The sequence below is a fragment of the Scyliorhinus torazame genome, chromosome 21, assembly GCF_047496885.1.
Source record: "Scyliorhinus torazame isolate Kashiwa2021f chromosome 21, sScyTor2.1, whole genome shotgun sequence".
Taxonomy (NCBI): Eukaryota; Metazoa; Chordata; class Chondrichthyes; order Carcharhiniformes; family Scyliorhinidae; genus Scyliorhinus; species Scyliorhinus torazame.
This window is the reverse complement of record NC_092727.1, coordinates 73,481,013-73,504,865: the sequence shown is the minus strand read 5'-3', so window position 1 is coordinate 73,504,865 and position 23,853 is coordinate 73,481,013. Positions and strand designations below refer to the sequence as shown.

At 49.6% G+C, this 23,853-nt stretch overlaps 1 protein-coding gene across 1 annotated transcript in view; it reads left to right on the top strand.

The window, feature by feature from the left end:
• Positions 1 to 23,853, top strand: part of ace (angiotensin I converting enzyme (peptidyl-dipeptidase A) 1) — a 534,228-nt gene that overhangs the window by 68,899 nt on the left and 441,476 nt on the right. The window contains exon 2 of the mRNA XM_072486945.1: positions 19,889 to 20,056. Coding sequence (XP_072343046.1) covers positions 19,889 to 20,056 — 168 coding nt within the window. The remainder of the gene's footprint in view (positions 1 to 19,888; positions 20,057 to 23,853) is intronic.

Genomic DNA, 23,853 nt, shown 5'->3' with positions numbered 1-23,853 from the left:
ATGCCGCTAAATAACAATCTCAAACGAAAGCCCAGACAAACTCTCTTTAATGGGTTTTGTGCTGTGGGATATACTTCAAAGAGGATCTTATTTTTCCAAGTGTTTCATAGATCATAGAATTTACAGTGCAGAAGGAGGCCATTCGGCCCATCGAGTCTGCACCGGCTCTTGGAAAGAGCACCCTACCCAAGGTCAACACCTCCACCCTGTCCCCATAACCCAGTAACTCCACCCAACACTAAGGGCAATTTTTGGACACTAAGGGCAATTTATCATGGCCAATCCACCTAACCTGCACATCTTTAGACTGTGGGAGGAAACCGGAGCACCCGGAGGAAACCCACACACACATGGGGAGAATGTGCAGACTCCGCACAGACAGTGAGCCAAGCCAGGAATCGAACCTGGGACCCTGGAGCTGTGAAGCAATTGTGCAATCCACAATGCTACCATGCTGCCCGGTAAATAAATGAAAATGCCCGGCGAACAAATGAAAGGCTCATTTATTCACGTGCTTCAGGGAAGGAGTTTGCAATGGCCTGGAGCTGTGTTTTGTTGAGTTGGTGTTGGTTACAGAACGGTGTGTTTTAAAGATCTCTTCATAGTCATCAGTAGGTTAAATGTAAATCTTTATTAACTACGAGAACTATTTTCACATGTGCAGTAAAATGTACAGACCATGAGGTATCTCCATGCTTAGGTCAGCTCAACACCTCACTGACCTTGCGTCTGGGTCATGTGTTCACTTTCATCACTGTGTGGGTGGCACTGTACTCAGGGCGCGATATTCTGGCCCCGTTGCCTTCGCACTCAAGCGTAGCGAGGTCGGTTAATAGCAGGAGAGGCAAAAAAAAAGGAACCGCACCAGGCGGCAAACAGTTAGCGATGCAACCGGCCCGCTTCCGTTGGCGAAATCGGGATCTCGTTGTAGCGTGGTGAGAAACCAATTATCACCACTTAAGCTCCATTTCTATAAAATGAACGAGAGCCACCCGTTATCCAATGGCATCCAGTCAATCAACGGCCTCCCCAGCAAGTCATCACGCTGGCGCTGATTAGTAATCCTTTTTAAAAACGTGAACTTGGCAGAACTTTTCTGTGCGCCGCCGACAGGGACCATTCACCTGTTGGTCTAGATCTGATGTAATCCCCACCGACATGATGTTCCTGGTGGTGTGGGGAGGGGGGGGGGAATTTCCTAACGTGGGGGATAATACAGTGGAGAGGCCTGCTCATGAAAAATAAATGTATGGTCATCGGATTCCGGACAATAATAGCAAGAATGCTATTATTTTGTTGGTAGGAGCAGGGACAATCTGAATGGGATACCCCATCTGGGCATAAATGCCGTTTGGGGACTCCCATTGGTTTCTCCACTCCCACCAACGGTCCCGCCCACCAGAAATGGGGACAGAGAATCCCAACCAAAGGGTTTTGTGAGGTTAAAAAAAGTCATGAACAGCATATGGTGCTGTTTATTGTTTTTTCTTCAATTTGTCGTGCAGAGAAGACCAAGTCTGAGTTGCCTCCACGGCAGAGCCTTGATCAGGACATGATGTGGAGGTGCCGGCGCTGGACAGGGGAGGGTACAGTAAGGAGTCTCACAACACCAGCAGGCTTATTTGAAATCACAAGCATTCGGAGCGTTGCTCCTTCTTCACTCGATGAAGGAGCAGGGCTCCAAAATCTTGTGATTTCAAATAAACCTCTTGGACTTTAACCTGGTGTTGTGAGACTTCTTGTTGATCAGGACACAGGGTGGAGATTCTGCAACTCTGTTTGCAATAAAGAAAACAGCGATTATATTGGGCACAAAATTGGTTCTCAGTCAGTCTAGGTGGCACGGTGGCAGAGTGGTTAACACTGCTCCCTCACAGCGCCAGGGACCCAGGTTCGATTCCGACCTCTGGTGACTGTGTGGAGTTTGCACTTTCTCCTCGTGTCTGTGTGGGTTTCCTCCGGGTGCTCCGGTTTCTTCCCACGGTCCAACGATGTGCAGGTTAGGTGGATTATCCATGCTATATTGCGCCTAAATGTCCAAATGTTGGGTAGGGTGGGGAATTGGGACTAGTTAGGGTGATCTTTGGAAAGGTAGGTGCAGACTCGATGGGCCGAATGGTTCCCTTCTGCAGTGTAGGGATTCTATCAGTTTGAGTCATCAACTCAACACCAGTAAATAAGAGAGTTCAAATCACCTCAAAATATCAGTAAGATTTTCGAGCCTGATGATACGTCACTGTCCAACATTTGAGTGGCAGTGATAGTGATCAGGGATAGTGATCAGGGAGGAAGTAGGAAATTGATAACAACCAACCACTGCTGAGAATATGATCCCTCTTGCGTGAGGTCTATTTTATTCTGATCTTTGATGTAATAGTCCCAGCAGGGCCTGAGGCAGGCAACATTGTGAACTTTCTTAAAAAACTGGATTCTTCAGTTATTAATCAGATTGTGCCTTAAACCAAATGAAACATTTGCCGAGATGTTTGACTACATGGTGACCTCATGGATATCAACATTATGTCCAAACCATCATTTAACTTTTTCCAGTATTGCTTTTGGAACCCAACTCGCATGTCAATTCCAACAGCAGATTTCTTCAGTCAAGGCACTTTTCACAGAAATGGCCTCTGAGATTTACTTTTCGACCTGTGCTCTGTAAATGGAGTGCCATGGAGGTCTCATGTCACTGAGCAAATGACGGTGGTACAATGGCCAACATTGAAATTGAGAAGCTCATCTCTCCCCTCAGGTCGAAGAATCGGCTATGCTTAGCGTCCAGGGGTGTGCCGGGTAGGTGGGGTGAAAGGGATTGGACGGGGGAGGGGACATGAGTAGGCTGCTTTTTCAAGGATCGGTGCAGACTCGATGGGCTGAATGGCCTCCTTCTGCACTATAGGGGTTCCATATGTGATGCAAATTAAAACAACTGACAGGATAACTCTCAACCCGCAAACATCTTCTTTTACTTTATTCTGGGCATTTTATTTCTCCTTGGATCGAGTACTAAACAAAAATGTGAAGGCCGTCCAGCCAATTAGCCACCATCCATAAAAGCACATGGACGGTGATGCACGATCAATGACCACTAAAGCGAGGTTGTAGCCCAACTGAAGGCTTTAATTAGCTAGATCTTTCCCCCAGCAGCTCAGGTACAGAATGAAGGCTGCTGGGGTGGCACGGGCTCTTATACCCCGCCTAGCAGGGCGGGGCTACCATACAGCTTGACCAATAGGAAGCATATGGTTTCTACCAATGGTGTTCCAGCATTACCAGGTACCGTAATACCTCTACTACCACATTCACCCCCTGTTAAAAAAAGTCCGGCGGGGGTGGTGGCCTGATACTACAAACATGGCAATGTGGTAGAATTAGTTATGGATGTACCGTAATACCTCCGTACAGCGTTTTGTAACTATTTACAATTCTAGTAACTATTTACAATTTATGATCTAAATTTACAATTTAAAATGAAGCAATCAGTCGATCGGGGTTCCTGGTCATCCTCTGTGATCGTCGGAGCTTCGGTGGTGACTCCGGTGGAGGCTCGAGCGTATGTGACTCCGGGAGCGTGGCCTCGATCTCTGTGGCAGCTTCGACACCCCTAGATGGCGCTGGTGGGGAAAACGGTTGACCTGGGAAGGGAGCACCGGGGTGCGTTGGTGGGTGGGGGGGCCTAGACGGGGCCGGCGGAAGGACCGATCCTCCTGTAAGGTGCCCTGGTGGAGGGGAGGGCGGGACTGGTGGCTGGGGTGTGCGTGGGGCTCCGGTGGGTGCAGGTCTCGTAGGGAGACTGTATCATGTCGGCCGTCGGGGTACGGTAGGCGTACTGGGGGTTAGCGTGGAGAAGATGGACCCTCTCGACCAACGGGTCCGACTTGTGTGCCCGCACGTGTTTTCGGAGCAGGATGGGTCCGGGAGCTGCCAGCCAGGTCGAGAGCGAGGTCCCAGAGGAGGACTTCCTGGGGAAGACAAGGAGACGTTCGTGAGGTGTCTGGTTGGTTGTGGTACAAAGCAGTGACCGGATGGAGTGGAGGGCATCCGGGAGGATTTCCTGCCAGCGGGAGACTGGGAGATTCCTGGACCGTAGGGCCAGTAGGACGGTCTTCCAGACCGTTCCATTCTCCCTCTCGACCTGTCCATTACCCCGGGGGTTGTAACTGGTCGTCCTGCTCGAGGCGATGCCCTTGCTGAGCAAGAATTGACGCAGTTCGTTGCTCATAATGGAGGACCCCCTATCACTATGTATGTAAGCGGGGAACCCAAACAGTGCAAAGATGCTATGGAGGGCCTTGATGATGGTGGTTGCGGTCATGTCGGGGCAGGGGATGGCGAATGGGAACCGGGAGTACTCGTCAATCACGTTCAGGAAGTACGTGTTGCAGTCGGTGGAGGGGAGGGGGCCTTTCAAGTCCATGCTGAGGCGTTCAAAGGGAGTGGAAGCCTTTATCAGGTGTGCTTTCTCTGGCCGGTAGAAGTGCAGTTTGCACTCCGCGCAGATTTGGTAGTCCCTGGTGGCTGTCCTGACCCCCTCGATGGAGTGGGGCAGGTTGTGGGTCTTGATAAAGTGGTAAAAGCTAGTGACCCCCGGGTGGCAGAGGTCCTCGTGGAGGGCTCGGAGGCGGTCCACTTGTGCGGTGGCACATGTGCCGTGGAACAGGGCGTCAGGGGGCTCGTTTAGCTTCCCGGGGCGATACAAGATCTCGTAATTGTAGGTGGAGAGTTCGATCCTCCAGCGCAAGATCTTATCGTTTTATATCTTTTATATTATCGAACATGAAAGCAACCGACCGTTAGTCAGTGAGGAGAGTGAATCTCCTACCGGCCAGGTAATGCCTCCAATGTCGCACAGCTTCTACTATGGCCTTGACCTCCTTTTCGACTGAGGAGTGGCGGATTTCAGAAGCATGGAGGGTACGTGAGAAGAAGGCCATGGGCCTGCCCGCTTGATTGAGGGTGGCCGCCAGAGCTACGTCAGACGTGTCATTCTCAACCTGGAAGGGGAGGGACTCGTCGATGGCGTGCATTGTGGCCTTTGCAATGTCCGTTTTGATGCGGCTGAATGCCTGGCGGGCATCTATCGACAGGGGAAAAGCTGTGGATTGGATCAGGGGACAGGCCTTGTCCGCATAGTTGGGGACGCAGTAGTAACTGAAAAACCCTAGGCAGCGCTTCAGGGCCTTGGAGCAGTGAGGGAGGGGGAACTCCATAAGGGGGCGCATGCGCTCAGGGTCGGGGCCTATAACTCCATTTCGCACTACGTAGCCGAGGATGGCTAGGCGGTCGGTGCTAAACACGCATTTATCCTTGTTGTATGTAAGGTTAAGGATCTTTGCGGTCTGGAGGAATTTTTGGAGGTTGGTGTCTTGGTCCTGCTGGTCGTGGCCGCAGATGCTGACATTATCGAGATACGGGAATGTTGCCCGTAAACCGTACCGGTCAACCATTCGGTCCATCTCACGCTGGAAGACCGAAGGAATCCCTTAAGAAGTGAGAGAGCCGCCCATCTGCCTCGAAGGCAGTATATTTGCAGTCACTAGTGCGGATGGGGAGATGGTGGTAGGCGGACTTAAGATCCACCGTGGAGAAGACCTTGTAATGCGCAATCCTGTTTACCAGGTCGGATATGCGGAGGAGAGGGTACGTGTCCAGCTGCGTAAACCTGTTGATGGTCTGACTGCAGTCGATGACCATCCTATGCTTCTCCCCGGTCTTTACCACCACTACTTGAGCTCTCCAGGGACTGTTGCTGGCTTCAATGACTCCTTCCCTCAGTAGCCTTTGGACCTCTGACCTAATAAAGATCCAGTCCTGGGCACTGTACCACCTGCTCCTGGTGGCGATGGGTTTGCAATCCAGCGTGAGGTTCGCAAAGAGGGAAGGTGGGTCGACCTGAAGGGTCGCGAGGCCGCAGACAGTGAGGGGGGTATAGGGCCGCCGAATTTGAAAGTTAGACTTTGGAGATTACACTGGAAGTCTAAACCTAGGAGTGTGGCCGCGCAAAGGTGGGGAAGGACGTAGAGACGGTAATTTTTAAACTCCCTTCCCTTGACCGTGAGGTTTGTTGCACAAAACCCCTTTATCTCTACTGAGTGGGAACCGGAGACCAGGGAGATTTTTTGATTAACACGGTGGACGAGGAGAGAACAGTGCCTTACCGTGTCGGGGTGTATGAAGCTCTCCGTGCTCCCAGAGTCGATTAGGCAGGACGTCTCGTGCCCGTTGATAAATACAGCCGTTGTAGCAGTTGAGAGTGTTCGAGGCCGGGACTGATCCAGAGTCACCGAGGCTAATCGCAGCAGTTGAGTGTTCTCTTTGGTCAGTGTGTGGTCAGCCGCGCTGGGGTCTGTGGGTCCGCCCAAGATGGTGGCTCCCATTGGTCGCACATGGCTGGGGGTGCACAAAATGGCGGCACCCATCCATCTAATGTGGCGTCCGCGGGACAAGATGACGGTGCCCGGGGGCCGCATGTGGCCCTGGAGTAGGAAGATGGCGGTGCTCGCTGGCTGCATGGGGACCATGGAGAGGTTTGTGGTGGCGGTCCGCATTCGCCGCCGGAGACCGCGGCAACCGCACGGGCCTGGCATACCACCACGAAATGGCCCTTTTACCGCATCCCTCGCTGGCGGGGGTGCTTGGCCTGCCCGCAAAAGTAGCAGCGGGGCCCCCCAGGGTTGCCAGGCCGCCTTGCAGCACAAGCTTGTCAGGGGATGGGGGATGTCTCGGGGTAGGCTGCGGAGGGGTTCCACGCTGCCCAGGGGGCTGCCGCGCGGTCGGGAACGTAAGCGTGGGCGTTTCTGGAGGCGACATCCAGGGAGCCTGCAAGGGCCCGTGCCTCCTTGAGACCTAGAGTGTCTTTTTCCAGCAATCGCTGGCGGATTTGGGAGGACAGCATACCTGCCACGAAAGCGTCCCAGACCAAGAGTTCTGTGTTTTCGCTCGCCAAAACCTGCGGGCAGCTGCAGTTTCTCCCCAACACCAGGAGTACAAGGTAGAATTCTTCCAGCGATTCCCCAGGGATTTGTCGCCTCATTGCTAGCAGATGCTGGGTGTAGGGTTTACCGAGCGAATATAATGTCCTTTTAGCAGCTCTATTGCTGCATTGAAGTCTTCCGCTTCCTCGATGAGGGTGTAAATCTCCGGGCTCACCCTCAAGTGCAGGACTTGCATTTTCTGTTCTCTCGTGGGTGTGTTTTCGGCCGTCCCAAGATATCCTTTAAAACACGCCAGCCAGTGCTTGAAGATTGCCGCTGAGTTGCAGACACTCCGGCTTGATTCAGAGCTCCATCCTTTTAAATCTCGCTTATTAAATTGATGTACGATCAATGACCACTAAAGCGAGGTTGTAGTCCAACTGAAGGCTTTAATAAGCTAGATGTTTCCCCCAGCAGCTCAGATACAGAATGAAGGCTGCTGGGGTGGCACGGGCTCTTATACCCCGCCTAGCAGGGTGGAGCTACCATACAGCTTGACCAATAGGAAGCATACAGTTTCTACCAATGGTGTTCCAGCATTACCAGGTACTGTAATACCTCTACTACCACAGACGGACCATACAAAATATCTAATAATCGTCTTGTTAATGCCCTTAATTGTCCACTTAATTGTCAACGGCCACACATCTGACTCATACCCGCTGACCAGAATGTTACATGCGAGTACGGACACGTTAGGATGCATGCCCGTGCATGCTATTTCACATGGTTTTGGTGGGCATGGCCCGCTCATTTAACAAAGAAATTGTCTCACCATGTTCGAAATTTGTGAGATGTTGCAAGGTGAATCACGCCCACAATGGGCAGGATCACTTTTTGGTAAATATGCATATTGGAGCGAGGCAGTAAGCCTTACTCTAATGTGCAGATTCCTGAGGAACCTGAGGCTTTGAGATTCAACCCCTTCACTTTAGGGACCTCGAGCGAGCGCTGTTTGGCACCGGTCCCCACACTCCAATGTATAAAAGAAACATGACACTGTAAATATTTAAGAAAGAATTGTAACGTAAAGAGGGATATGTGTGTAATGTCATCCCAATTGAATGGAAGAAAGTCAAGGGAATGTGTAGCTCTGATGGAAATGTACAATCAAGACAATTCGAAATGTTCTGTAATGTTTATTATAGATTTTATGAATAAAGTATATTTTTTTGTAAAAAAAACAGGTCCCCACAGGCAGAACGGTATTCGTGGAGGTCTCTAAGGGGTTGGAGGCCTACAGCTGCTTGCCCTATGGACAGGGTAGAGCCCTGGCACTGCCAAGGTGTCCAGGTGGCACTGTCAGCTGACAGAGGCGGTGTCAGGTTGGCACTGCCAAGGTGCCAAGCTGACATTTTTGTGTGCACGATAGGGCTGGGGTTGCCCGGTATGGAGTGCCGGGGGACCCTCCCATATTACATTTGGGCTTGGTGGGGAGGTTGGGGATTCTTTTGATGGGCCTCGGAGATCGAAAAATGGGTCCCGATCTTTCTCCACAATGGGGAGTTCCGGCGAGCCGATCTCCCCATTGTAAAAAACGGGCTATATGCGGCCTCAGCCGTGCGTTCTGAAAGTGCCGGGAAACACATGGCTAAATGCGCTCACTCGGGGACTTTATTCCCTTTTGGAAAGATCGCGTCCTATGTTTTAACTATTTACATTTCTGCAACTCCCTTTTATTGCCACAGATTCTGTCCAACGCATAGTCCTACACCTCAGCCCCTTCTAGTCACTGTTCTGAAGGGTTCAGTCTCCCAGTGTTCTTGGCCTTCATGAAGATATGTTGGAGGGCCTTCTTCTTTTCCAAGGAAAATTGTGACCCAAGAAATTGGGAGACTGCGAGAAGACGGATGGGATTTTCCATCCCTCCTGCCTCCACCACTACTGTGGCGGGGCTTTTCCACGGCAGATGCAGTGAGCCATTGGCTGCTGGCAGTGTCTTCTGGTCTATGGACTTTCGTGTCACTCCCTTGCCCCACCAGCCAACTGGAAGATCCAGCAGGAGGAGCCAGAAAATCCCATCCTCTGTACTTAGGAGAGACATATCTGCTCTGTAACCGGTTTATATATGAAGACAATAAACCAGTTGACATCAAGTAGCATGTTAAGACTACAGTCTGCCTCGGGAAGATATGTCATGCATCCTGGAAGCAGAGAACGAGTATACTGAGCATGGTGACAGTCCAAATGCAGCACATTTATTTCAGAATTTGGAGGTGTGGCAGCAGGACGCCCAACACAAGGGGACATAAAAATAAAATTGTCACCAATAAATCCAATAAAGAATTTAGCAGAAACCTCTTTAACCAGAGATTGGTGAGAATTGTTGAGGTGATGTATTTACTGAGAAGCAGGAAAAGTACACGAGGTAGAGAGGAATTTAAGGATCTGCGAATGGGAGGATGTGATGATGTTTGGAGGGGGTTGGTGTTGAGGAAAACACTCACATGGCCTTGGTGATTCAATTAGCCTGTTCCTGTTCTGTAAACCCACAGCTTCCTGGTCTCCAGCCTGCATTTAGGTACCCCAAGGATGTGCTCGGGAATCATTCGAGGAAGTTCCCATGTCAGGCTTTACCCAGCAATTGCCCAGAAGCTCTAACTTCCTCAGGGTAATTGCGCTGGGCTGGGAACCTCCCAACAGATAAAAGCAAATTACTGTGGATGCTGGAACCTGAAACAAAAACAGAAAATACTGGACAGTCTGAGCAGGTCTGGCAGAATCTGTGCTGAGAGAAGGGAGCTAACATTTCGAGTTTTGATGACTTTGAAAAAGAGTCATCCAGACTCACCTTAAAAAGTGAGGCAGCACGGTAGCATAGTGGTTAGCACAATTGCTTCACAGCACCAGGGCCCCTTGTTCGATTCCCGGCTTCGGTCACTGTCTGTGCGGAGTTTGCACGTTCTCCCCGTGTGTGCGTGGATTTCCTCTGGGTGCTCCGGTTTCCTCCCACAGTCCAAAGATGTGCAGGTTAGGTGGATTGGCCATGATAAATTGCCCTTAGTGTCCAAAATTGCCCTTAGTGTTGGGTGGGGTTATTGGGTTATGGGGATAGGGTGGGGGTGTGGACTTGGGTAGGGTGCTCTTTCCAAGAGCCGGTGCAGACTCGATGGGCCGAATGGCCTCCTTTCTGCACTGTAAATTCTATGATTCTATGATTTAAATCGGTAACTTCTGATGGTTCTGCCAGTTTTACCCTGACAGTTACTCTGAAAGAGTTAGAAGGAAAAAAAATCATTTCTGACTCCAGAGTAACAATTTAGACACCCAGACCCAGCCTCGCACGGGACGTTCCCCACAGACACGATCCACCCATGCCCCCAGCCTGATACCCACCCTCCCTCCCACTGAGCCTGACCCTACCACTCCTTTCCTAGCCTGATCCAACCCTACCCCTACAACCCACCCCTTCCGCGTCTCCTGGTCTCCTCTCTCCCAGTATCCCCCGTCGGACAACTCCCGATGGTCTGAACCAGGCGCCACACAGATTGCGATGCCACTGGCCCGCTCCCCTTGGTGAAATCGGGATCTCGCTGTAGCATGGTAAGAAACCAAATATCATCACTTAAGCCCCATTTCCATACAATTAACGAGAGTGGCCCCATATCCAACGGCCTCCCGTTATTTAACAGCCTCCTCAGCAAGTGTTCATGCTGGCGCCAATTAGTACTCCTTTTGAAAAACGTGAACCTGGCGGAAGGGCTTCTGTGGCGAATTGAGGAGGTGAGTGCCATGATATGTATATTGACTGGGATGTAAAGAGTTAACAAGTTAATGATAATGCTTCTTACCACTAGAGGGAACCACAGAAGTCATATGTATATAAAATGTGACTTCTGGGATTCTGGGTAGAAGATGGTTAGGTATGAAGGAGATGAGTTGTGTATTTGAGAGTTCTGTAGTTAGAGATAGCATAGTTGAATAAAGTAACCTTGTATGTTAGGAATACATACGAATCTTACTTAGTAGTGTTAAGAAATTAATTTTGTTCCTTAACAAAGCTTGGTGTTCTTTGTTCAACACTACGCATTCAGGCCATTCAGGTAAAGCAAAGCAGAGAACACCACAGTGAGTAGCCATCTTTGCTTACAGGTAATGAGCCTGGGGTGCTGGGCTTGCTACCCCAGTGCTCGATGGGGGGTGTGGGATCGTCTGTAGGGGTGAGCTGCCATGGGGGAGTACGCTGGGGAGATGGGTAAACGGTCCAGGGGTTAGCCTTGTCATGAGAATGTTGCTTTAAGAAAAGTTTGGCTGCTCATGTTACTGCAGTGATGTCAGAGTGTGGGTGGAGCTGAGCTCTGGTTCTGCTTTTTAGTTTCACTTTGAGAAAAGCTTGGGTGTGTCACTGTCTTTTTGGTTTGGTTTTTCAGTGTGTTGCAACTGAAGTCAGCCAAAGCAGCTGTATTGTTGAGCTCTCTGCCATGAAGGACGACCTCTTAATCATTTGGTGAATTCAGAAGAATTATAAATGTTTTCAGTATTGAGTGTAAACTCTGATGTGCTTCTGTTTAAAGTTTTGTTAAGTATTTTGGGTGTAAAAAGACAGCTTACAGATTACTTCGTGTTGTATTCTTTGGGGGTGTATTTGATTTACTGGTTGCTAAGATGTTCACTGTTTTTTTAGAAAGGTTAACTTGAGTTCATAGAATAAACACTGTTTTGCTTTAAAAAAGAACTTTTCCATTTTTGCTGTACCACATCTGTAGAGTGAGCCATGTGCTCCCCATACCACAATCTATTAAAAGTTGTGGGTCAGGTGAACTCCATGATACACTTTGGGGTTCTCTAAACCCTGACCCATAACAGCCTGCATTGCAGAAGGAAGTGTCAAAGGCATCATAATGGTTTTGTGAAAAGGTGTTTAATGTGATGTACAAACCCCACTCCCGATGGTGCCGCCCCATCGCCACTCCATGGGACGGGTCTGGCTTGGCACCCGTCACCCCCTCCTCCCAGTCGGTGCTCTCAGGGCCCTGGGTTACATCTTGGGACAGAGGGGCAGTTGGTTCGAGCCCGGCTGCCCCTGCACCATCTGAGTCTGTCAGCCCTGGCATTTCCCCATGGTCTGCACCATCGTGTCGACGCCCTCGGTGATTCTCCTCCGTGACTGGGCCATGCTCCGCAGAACGTCAGTCATGCCCACCTGTGACTGGGACAAGCTCTGCAGCTCCTCAGCCATTCCCATCTGAGAACGGGACATGTCTCGCAGAACCGCATCAAGGTTGGCCTGGTGCTGGGTGACATCCCCCAGAAAGCTGGACATCCTGTCGAGAGCCTTAGCCATAGCCGTCACCGACTGCGTGACGTCTTGGACACCTTCATTCATGGTGCCGAGGTCGTGCATCAGGCTCTCCACTGCGATCACCACCCTTGCAATGTTGGCCTGGCTGCCACGCATAGCCGGCAACATCTCCTGTGCCCCGAGCCTCTGGGACTCCTCCAGCTATGGATCTGTTGGAGTGACGCTGACATCTCCCTCTGAAAGCCCAGGTTGGTCCCTATCATCACCAGCTCCGGGAACCTCTGTTCCACAGGCTCAACATCAGGCTGGGACCCAGCCGGGTGTTGGTATCCAGCAAACTTCCGACCGCTGTCTCGCCTGCGGGTTCCTGCCTCCACCTGATGTGCATCGCCAGCGGTGTGGTTCCCGCCAGATTGTGCCTTCCACTAACATTTCCCACCGAGGTGTGTGTATCTGCACTGGTGGGGGTGGGGATAATGACTGTGCCGTGAACATGGTTGCCTCCTCGGAGCCCTTCTCCGAGGTGTTCTCCTTGGAGTCTCAGGAGAGGGGGACGCCTGTGATGCGATGGCGCCACAGAATGGACATGATGTCAATGGGAGTGATGGGTCAGTCAGTCAGTTTGACAGGTCCCCCGGGTGGAGCCTGGTGGTTCCTAACCACTGCGGAGTCCGCCAGGCTCCGCGTGGCTGACCGATCTATCCTCGGCCACACCAGTCACCTCCAGGCCAGAGGATTCTTATGTCTGGACCGTCTCCCAATGATTATGAAAGAGCTTTTCCTGAGGAGAAATAGCGAGCGCATCGTTGGCCACACGTGTGGTTCAGAGCGGTGGGAGAGGGGTTGTGAAGGCATGTTTGGGGGGGGTTTGAGGCGGAGGGGGAGGACTGGGGTCACATGGGGAGTTAGGGGGGTGAGAGCTCCCTTAGGGGGGCGGAGGTGGTGGTGGAGTCTACTCGCTTGTGTTTCCCGGTGTAGGTCATTGACCTTCCTGCACTGCTGACCAGACTCCTCGAGCTTACAGACACCGCCACTTCATCCCTCTGGGACCCTCGGGGAACAGGGCATCTCTCCTGGCCTCCAGCGCGTCCAGTAGGCTTCCCAAGCCAGCGTCCCCGAATTTTGGGGCTGGTCTCCTCGGTGCTATTGTTGCGAGCTGGCTCCCTTTAAATTGTCCCTTTAAAAGTCTCTTTTCCGCAGCGAGTGCTATAAAAGGCAGTGTGTCTTAACCTCTCTGAGCCCCTGTTACTCCTTGTCGATGCAGCCACGGGCACGCTTCGCTCCTCCTATCACACCCAGTCTGAGTGAGGAAGGTTGGGCTAGACGGGGCTTTGCAATTGCAGCAGGGGTAAGTGTATCCAGAGTGGCATTCCGGCGGGGATTGCTGCTCTCAGGAAGTTACGGGCCATATGAGATGCTATTTAACATCTGAGGAAATTTTATGTTGGTTTAAAGCTGAAGAAATTATTCAGGGAATTTAAAAAATAACTTTGGGACCTAATTTTAAGATAATGAACTGCGAATTGTTGGGCTCTTTCTGGCACAGCTTGATTAACATCTGAAGGTTTTGACATTTCAAGCAGTTCACAATGTTTCGTGCCTCAGGCCTTGTTGGAACTATTCCACCAAAGATCAAGATGATGAAAACTTCTAATTGTATTCAACTATAAGCCTGCCTCGACATTGTTCGAACTCTTATTTTTGGGCAGTGTTTGAGTGTCATAATTGGCCTCAATTATCCTGACTGATATGTATATACTTGCTTCAACTGTGACTAATATTTAATTGTATTTGTTTGATTCACTCATGGGATGTAGCTATCACTGGCTTGGCAAAAATGTATTGCCCATCCTTAACTGTCCTTGGGAACGAGCTGCCTTCTTGAACTGCTGGTGGTGTAGGTAGATGTGGGGTGCGATTTAACCAAATGGGAACTATGTCCAATGGCGAGCGCGTTTAGCCGCGTGTTTCCCAGTGCACCATCTAACACGACTCCGGCTAGATTCGAGGCCTCAGCGGGGAATGCATGGCCGAGGCCGCACTTAATCCCGGTTCCTGCTCGCCGAAAATCCTCAGTGCAGGGAGAAATCAGGACGCAACTTATAAATGGCATCCCAATCTCTCGAGCCCTCGACTCAACTCCTGAACTTCCCCCCCCCAAGCTCCAACTCATTGTAAGGGGCTCCAGGGGTGCCCAATCATCCGCACAGGGCACTCCCATGCCCGATCACCGCTGTGCAAAAAACATCAGCTTGGCACCTTGGACGTGCCCGTCTGGCCCCCTGGCAGTGCCCCTGCCAGTTGACAGGGCCACACGGGCAGCTTGGCAGTGTCAGGCTGGCACCCAGGTGGCACCGGCTATGCCAGGGTACTGCCCTGCCCAAAGGACATGCAACTGGGGCCTCCAATCCCCCTGTTTGTGGAGACCAGTACTAAATTGCATTCGCAGGAGTTCTGCAAGGCCCCTTTTGGGATAGATTCCAACGCCTTGGTTACCTCGGGGAACTTCATATTGAAGTAAGATTAGCTGTCTCGCTCTAATATGCAGATTTGCCAAAAAGTGATCCCGCCCACAATGGCTTCACAATGCAACATCTCGCACGTTCCTTGCCAATACTTCCTGACTTTTCTGAAAAACATCGTGGTTAGCCCTGTTCCCAACTGATTCGGCTACTTTTTCAGAGCTTTGACTTCAGAGGCTAGTTCTTTCGTTCTTGCCCCAGGCTGTTGATCTGTTTTTCCGTTGCCAACTGCTGCCCCTCCTGGCTGCATACAAGGGCCTCCTTTGCCTGAATCCCATGGCACAGCCTCTGTGGTGCCTCCTCCAGATTGTGGCATGCCTGTCAGAACCTGTCAACGGCATTCGGTTTTTGGGGTGAGATCCAGACCTGGGGCCTTGGGGTGTTTCTCCCCAGTCTAGCCCTCTAGCCCACACTTGGAAACTGTTTCAGCAGTGTGGGAGCTTAGCACAGTGGCAAGGCCGGCTCCTCAGAGTTTCGGGAGCAATTTTGAAGAGGTGCCCTGATCTCCAAGTGGGGTTGAGGCTCCCCCACCCATGTGAAATGCCACCTCCCGCAGATATGGGCATTAACCCCCCACCCTCCCAAGTGAGGATATCCCATTCCCAACCCACCCCCTTTCGGAACTCACCTTTCAGGACCCTTCCTTTAACCCCTCAACCTATACTCTTTCATACTCCACATTCACCCCCAAAACCCTTTATCTGCCATCTCACCCCACTTCCATAGGCATGACCCCCCTCAGGTCCCTACACTTGGCAGTGTCAAGCTGACAGCTGTGCACCCAGGCATTTCCAGTCTGGCACCGGGAAAGTGCTTTGGCCAGTGCCAACCGGATACCCTGGCAGTGCCAGGTTCACACTGCCAGGGTGCTCATTTGGCACTGCTATGCTGTCTGGTTGGCACTGCCAGAGTGCCGGGAGGATTACCAGCGTTTTGCCCTGTCCCCAACCACCCAGGGGACTCCAATGGCCTCCGAGGCCCCTGAGTGACCATCACAACTGGTCTCCGCTTGTCGAGACCAGTACTAATCATCACTCAGTTAAGGCCTCTCTGGTGCTCGGTGACTCCCAGGCACCGGGTGAATGCTGCGTTGGCGTATTTAAATGAGCCTGATTGCTCATTGAAATATCATTATCTGGATCATGGCCAATGATGGCGTGATTCAAATTACACCGGGCGCCACGAGTCGAGTGACTCATGATCGACTTAGCGCCTGCCGCAAATCCCAATTTGGGCTTCTCCCGCAATTCACCCATCATGTCCGGCTCCATGTCTGGTGCAGAACATTGGCTGAACTGTGCCCTGAGTCTCTCCCCTCGATGTTTCATTCTCGCTGCATTCACTCCCGTTTTAGATCTTGTTTCTGGAATTCAATTTCTAAACTATTTCGTTGAAGCTTTGCTCCTGACAATTACCAAAAGATTCCCGCCCTTTAAAAACCTAACAACTTAGCCTTTAGGGTTGGGTTGTTAAGCAAAACCAGGTTATGGTTATTTGTCTTGCTGTCGGTACATTCATTGGATTTCAGATGCTCCTGTACAGCGTCAAATAGGAAAGGAATATTGGTGTGCAGACTGCACTCTGAGCAACTCCTACTCTTTCCATTTGGTCATCCGGAGCATCGACCATCCTTCATGAGTTTCTGTGCTGTCTCCTTTTACTCCTGTTGTCCAGATTACGCTCAGTAATCTTTTTATTCTTGTTGACACTTGAAGCGTGAAGAGAGTCAGCAGCTCTTTTCAAAAACTGAATGTTCTTTCCAATGAACTTGTATCGTCAGGCATTTCGAGATGCACCTCAATTTCTTGTTCCTCTGTGGTTCGGCATTTACAAAGGGAGCACGGAAATGCATTCCTGACATCCTCTCTGAACCTCTCAGTATATCTTTGACCTCCATTTTTGTCAGAGCATTCATATGCATCTTCCGTAAACTCGTCACCCTTTGTTTCGTGATCCTAAACCATATTTGTTACAGTCTGCTGAACATTTGTCGTCCTGGTCCCAGCACTGCTAGCCTGAGCCTCGGCCACAGCTGCTGTTAGAGAATTTTCAGCAGCTGCTACTTTCTGCTCCTTTAGGCTTTTAGTTGGGCCTGCTTCCAACTCCAACATGAGATTCACCTGGGTCCAGTTCAGCTTGATTCTCTCCATCTAGATTCTCCCCACCAGGGCTGGATAGATATCTTCAATGGCATTCAGAGACAAGTCTGTCCATTTAGCTGCACATTTACATCAATATGGACCCTCAATGGTACCACTTCTCCGGTGTATGTTTAAGTGTTATCTTTGAGGGATTTACAGTGATATGTTGTAGTTTCTCTTGGTAAACAGTTTCTGGTACCAACAAAATGACTGCACTAGTGTCCACCTCCATTTTCACTGATTATCTGTTCAGTAAAAGAGTGACCTAGTAGATTTTTTGCACCCACAATAGCCAATATGTTCAATGTCAGTTCGTTATCTGAGTATGACTCTGGTCCTTTTTCACGCCTTTTTTGTGTCACATGGATCTTATTCCCTCTCTTCGGTTTTCCATTTGATACACTTCCTGATTTTATAATTCAGGGTTGGAACTTGTTCTTTCTTTCTCCACCACGCATGTTCGATGCATAATTCCTGCATTGTGCATCTTTGCGCAGCAGTCTGCTGCGACATGCCCAGTTATTTCACGGCAATTCCAAATCTGTGTCTGTGTTTGGGTTTCAGCTAATATATTATTGGTTTTAATGCTTGAACATAATTATTGCGCTTCCTTATCTGCTAATTCCATAGAGATTGTGACTTCTAAAGCCATCTTTAGGTTCAAGTTTCTTTCTGTTAACAGCATTTTTGTGATAGCTTCATTTCTTAACCACACACTAGTCTGTCTCTAATGGTGTTGTTCAAGACACCTCCAAATTCACAGTATTCAGCTAATTTCTTTAAAGTAGCTACGAATTGTGTGATTGATTCACTTCTTTGTTGGTTATGTTTATGGAAGCTGAAGCTCTTGGCAATGACCAAGGGTTTTGGTGAGAAATGGCCCTGTAATATTTTGATAATCTCACATAGGTTTTCAAGCCTGGTTTTACTGGTTGCACCAGACTTCGTAGGAAGTTGAAAGTCATCCCCCACCCCCCTCCTTGACATCGTGCTCAAAAAAGTCAGACTACTAAGTCAGTCAAAATGTTATTCATTTGGGCAAAGTATTTGAATCGTTCATGCGCATGGTGGGCAGCACAGTAGCATAGTGGTTAGCACAGTTGCTTCACAACTCCAGGGTCCCGGGTTCGATTCCCGGCTTGGGTCACTGTCTGTGTGGAGTCTGCATGTTCTCCCCATGTCTGCGTGGGTTTCCTCCGGGTGCTCCGGTTTCCTCCCACAGTCCAAAGACGTGCAGGTTAGGTGGATTGGCCATTCTACATTGCCCTTAGTGTCCAAAAAGGGTTAGGTGGGGTTACTGGGTTAAGTAGGCTGCTCTTTCCAAGGGCCGGTGCAGACTCGATGGGCTGAATGGCCTCCTTCTGCACAGTAAATTCTGTGATTCTATGATGCCAAAAACTCCTGCCATTTTACTATGGGAAGGCTTGCATAAGCACAAATTTGCCACAATGGTTTTAGTGCGATCTCAACTTTTAAAGAAGTTTAAACAAGGTAACCCTGAGCTCAGCCTATTCCTTTCCGAGTTTTGAAAGGGGTATTGCAAAACTCCCCTCGCTCTCAATTAATTGTGGCAGGGCATTTGTTACTTGACTTGCTGCTCACAGTAGAGGGAGCACTGTTCTAGGTCTTTCCAGGCAGAGCACATGGCAATGTTCAATGTTGTTTTCCACAAAATCTGTGTTTGAATTTTGGTTCCTTCAATGGTTGCTATCGATATTTAGTATCCTCCGCCAACACGTTTGGTGTTCCAAAGTTTTAGCATCCAAATCCTTTTCAGGTGCCCACACATGGATCGACTATTTTTCTATTTTTTTCCTTCAGGAGCCTGCCAGTGTGGTTCCGACCTCCTCATTGCCAGTTTGATTAGTGGTATCTGTAGGCCATGAAGGCACAGGCAAACAAATAAGAGTGTTATTGGAAAGGTGTTTACTCAACAGGCTGTAAAGAAAGACTGACTGTTATGTCCAAACTGGCGATGATATCATCAAAACATCATGCATTGACTCTTAAAGTGACCTTGTTCCAACTAGGACAAACATGAATGCACAACAATACACCCACACACTGTTAGGGAGGACGTTCCAGGGTTCTGACCCAGCGATAGTGAAGGAATGGTGTTATATTTCCAAGTCAGGGTGGGATTGGTTGTAAAGTGTAGAGACATCACACAAGATGTTGTATGAATGAAACTCTTTCCTTTCCTTGGGCAATAGCCTCCATTTTGCCATTCTGTAACCAATCAAAATCTATTCCTCTGGATCTATTTTACTGAAAAACACCCAGGCGCATAAACATTCAGAGATTCACTCGGATTTCACAATGAAAATAAAGGCCAGCATTAAAACACCACTGGCTCATAGGACATGATGTATGATTTTGATGTGGAATTGAGTGGACAGGAGTGACTGCACGATTCAGAAGTCATAGAATTTACAGTACAGAAAGAGGCCATTCAGCCCATCGATTCTACACGGGCCCTTGGAAAGAGCACTCCACTTAAGCCCACACCTCCACCCTATCCCCGCAACCCCACCTAACCTAAGGGCAATTTAGCATGGCCGATTCACCTAACATCTTTGGACAGTGGGAGAAAACCGGAGCACCCGGAGGAAACCCACGCAGACACGGGGAGAACGTGCAGACTCCGCACAGACAGTGACCCAAGCCAGGAATCAAACCTGGGACCCTGGAGCTGTGAAGCAACTGTGCTAACCACTGGATAAACACTCTATCCTTGGTCTATGCTGAGCTGGTCTTAGCTGGTTGCAGCAAGGCCCCTACAATTGGCTCAGAATCCTTAATTCCAATTGCTATCCAGTATACTCTGTTCAATATTTCTGATGAAGGGCAGCCATGTTGCCTTCATGGTCAACCATCTTGGACAAGGTAGCTGAAAGTGTTGTGCCTTGCCACAAAGAGAGATGGAGTGAAGCTGGTGACAAAGGAGTTCAGTACAAGCAGGCTCTTAATGTTACTGTACTAATGTGTGGTCTTATTTATGATACACAGATCAATGCCTCCCTGGAACAACAGGACTTTGTGGAACTTTGGGCCAAATCTGCAAAGCTACTGTTTGATGACATCAAGGACAATTTTACTAATAAAACCTTGACAAAACTCATCAATTCGATTCGTATCCTGGGCTCTGCAAATCTCCAACCCAAAGACAGAAAGCAGGTAGATTTTTGTTCTTATTCACACTGTCACCCAGGAGCACTGTCGTCCATGCTAATCGTCCACTATCTGACTCATCACTGACATTCCCAAAGCAATCACTGATCTCCCCAACATGCCTTGGAGTCAAACTGGGGCAATGTTGTGTATAATCAGATTCTGGCGACCGAATAGAGTTTGTGTCAGGGCCCAAAGACAATTGTTTGATAGCAACACAAGGAATAGAAGCAGAGGTAGACCCCCCCAGCCGACTCTCACCAACCTTTAAAGATGCACCATAGAAAGCATTCTTTCTGGTTGTATCATAGCTTAGTATGGATCCTGCTCTGCACAAGACCGCAGGAAACTACAAAAGGTTGTGAATGTAGCCCAATCCATCATGCAAACCAGCCTCCCATCCATTGACTCTGTCTACAACTCCCGCTGCCTCAGAAAGGCAGCCAACATAATTAAGGCCCACGCACCCCAGACATACTCTCTTCCACCTTCTTCCGTCAGGAAAAAGATATCAAGGTTTGAGGTCACGTACCAACCGATTCAAGAACAACTTCTTCCCTACTGCCATCAGGCTTTTGAATGGACCTACCTCGTATTAAGTTGATCCTTTCTTTACACCCTAGCTATGACTGTAACATTACATTCTGCAGTCTCTCCTTCCTTCCTATGCATTGTCTGGAGAGCATGCAAGAAATAATGCTTTTCACTGTATACTGATACATGTGAAAATAATAAATCAAATCAAAGGACAGCATGGTGGCACAGTGGTTAGCAGTGCTGCCTCAAGGCGTCGAGGTCCCAGGTTCGATTCCAGCTCTGGGTTACTGTCTGTGTAGAGTTTGCACATTCACCCCCACAACCCAAAGTTGTGTAGGGTAGGTGGATTGGCCACACTAAATTTTCCTTTAATTGGAAAAAATGAATTGGGTACGCTAAATTTTTTTTAAAAAAATAAAATAAAATAAAATGTTCTTTCGGGAAGGAAATCTGTCATCCTTACCCGGTCTGGCCTACATGTGACCCAGACCCACAGCAATGTGATTGACTCTCAAATGCCCTCAGGGATGGACAATAAAAGCTTGCCCAGCCAACGATGTCCACATCTCATGAACAAATTTTAAAAAATGTATCCCTTGATTCCCAGAGAAATTAAAATCTGTCGATCACAACCTTGAATATATTTAATGGCAAAACATCCAAGCTCTCAAGGGCAGAGAATTCAAAAGGTTCACAACCCTGTGGTAATACCAGGTATTGCGGTACCTGAGAGGTGGATGACCATTGGCTAGACCCAGGAGTCGAACATTGGCCGATGTACATAGTTCCGCCCTGAGAGGCGGAGTATAAGAGCCAATGCCGTCCCAGCAGCCTTCACTTTCTGTATTGAAGCTGCTGGGGAATAGTTCTAGCAGATTAAAGCCGATTAGTTATGACTCACCTTGTTTTGAGAGTAATTGATTACGCATCAACTTAATCTGCTACAACTTCAATGAAAGGATGGATCTCCATATCAAACCGGAGTGCCTTCAGCTCAGCCCCCACGCGGACAACTCTGCTGCTATCTTTAAACATTGGCTGGCGTGCTTTAAGGGCTACCTCGAGACAGCCGCCGACACCCCCACGGAAAGACAAAAAACGCTGTTTCATCTGCGGGCAGGCGAATCATCCCCGCCAGCGCTGTCCGGCCCGCACCGCCACCTGCAAAGGGTGCGGCAAGAAGGGCCACTATGTCGGGGTCTGCCAGGCCCGCGCCATGGCCGTGGTCTCCAGTGACTATCGGCAGCCCCCTTTTCAGGCCCCGGCCGTCCTAAGCCCACCACCACCCACCTATCCTCAGGCCGCGTGCGATCTGCGGCCGTGGCCATTTTGCCCCCCGGCCACCACGCTGGACGGGTGGGCGCCGCCATTTTGTCCCTCGCCGCCGCCATCTTCTTTGTCCCCGGACTCCATGTGCGACCCATGGCTGACACCATCTTGGATGGGGCCTCAGGCCCCCAGCACAGCCGACTACACGCTGCCCGACCAGAACTCAAACTCTCAATTACTTCACCTGGCCTCGGTGACTCTGGACCAGAGTCGGCCCCGGACGCTTGCGAAAGCTACCACGACGATCTCCATTAACGGCCATGTGATGTCGTGCTTGATCGACTCCTGGAGCACGGAGAGCTTTGTTCACCCCGACACGGTAAGGCGCTTTTCTCTTGTCACCCATCCCGTAAACCAAAGGATCTCCCTGGCCTCCGGGTCACACGCAGTGGAGATAAAGGGGTTCTGCCTAGCGAACCTCTCTGTCCAAGGCCGGGAATTCCACAATTTCCACCTGTACGTCCTGCCGCACCTCTGCGCAGCCACCCTCCTTGGGCTGGATTTCCAGTGCCACCTGCAAAGCCTGACCTTTAGATTTGGCGGCCCTATACCCCCCTTTACTGTCTGCGGCCTCGCGACCCTTAAGGTCGACCCGCTTTCCCTGTTTGTGAACCTCACCCCGGATTGCAAACCCGTCGCCACCAGGAGCAGACAGTACAGTGCCCAGGACCGGACCTTCATCAGGTCAGAGGTCCAAAGGCTGCTGAGGGAAGGGGTCATCGAAGCAAGCAACAGCCCCTGGAGGGCTCAAGTAGTGGTAGTAAAGACCGGGGAGAAACACAGGATGGTCATTGACTACAGCCAGACCATCAACAGATTTACGCAGCTGGATGCGTACCCTCTCCCCCGTATAGCCGACCTGGTGAACAGGATCGCGCAATACAAGGTTTTCTCCACGGTGGATCTCAAGTCTGCCTACCACCAGCTACCCCTCCGTCATGGGGACCGCCAGTACACTGCCTTCGAAGCAGATGGGCGGCTCTATCACTTTTTAAGGGTTCCCTTCGGTGTCACGAACGGGGTCTCGGTCTTCCAATGAGAGATGGACCGAATGGTCGACCGGTACGGCTGCTGGGGAAGAGTTCTAGCAGATTAAAGCCTATTAGTTATGACTCATCTTGTCTTGAGAGTAATTGATTGTGCATCAAACCCTTTGAGTGAAGTAATAAGATTCCCCAACCAGGTGAAAGTGTTTTTCAGTACCTTCTAATGTAAGTATATTATTCCTTAGAAATGAAGAACAAAACTGTACACAGTATTTCAGGGGTCCTCTCACCAAAGCCACTGTAAAACTGTAGTACGAATTCCTCATTCCTGTTCCCCAATCCCCTTCCTTTAAAGGCCAAAATGCCATTTGCCTTTCTAATTGCTGTATCTGCATGGTAACTTTCTAAGTTTTTTGTACAAATACACCCAAGTCTCTCTGTGCACCAACATCTACAAGTTACGTGCCTTTTAAAAAATATTCTTCCCTACTATTCTTACAACCAAAGTGAATAAATCACACAATTCCCCACATTACACTCCATCTGCCACCTTCTTGCCCACTCACTTAACCTGTTCAAATCTCTTTGCAACTTCTTTGTGTCCTCCTCACAGCTTCCACTCCCAGCTAGCTTTGTGTCGTCTGCAAACTTAGTTACATTGGTCTATTATTCTAAGTCATTAATATAGATTGATATGAAATAACTGAGGCCCCAACACTGATCCGTGCAACATTCCACCGGCTGCAGCCTGCCCAGAGCAAAATGTTTCATTAGTGGCTATTCTTTGCTTCCTGTTCATTAATCAATCTTGCACCGTGTTAATATGTTACCCATAACTCGATTCACTCTTATCTCACTTACTAATCTTTTGTCTGACATCACAAGTATTCAAGTATTATTACTGGGGAAGTTTAAATCCCTCATAAGTCTAGATGGATCTTTTTTGCTGAG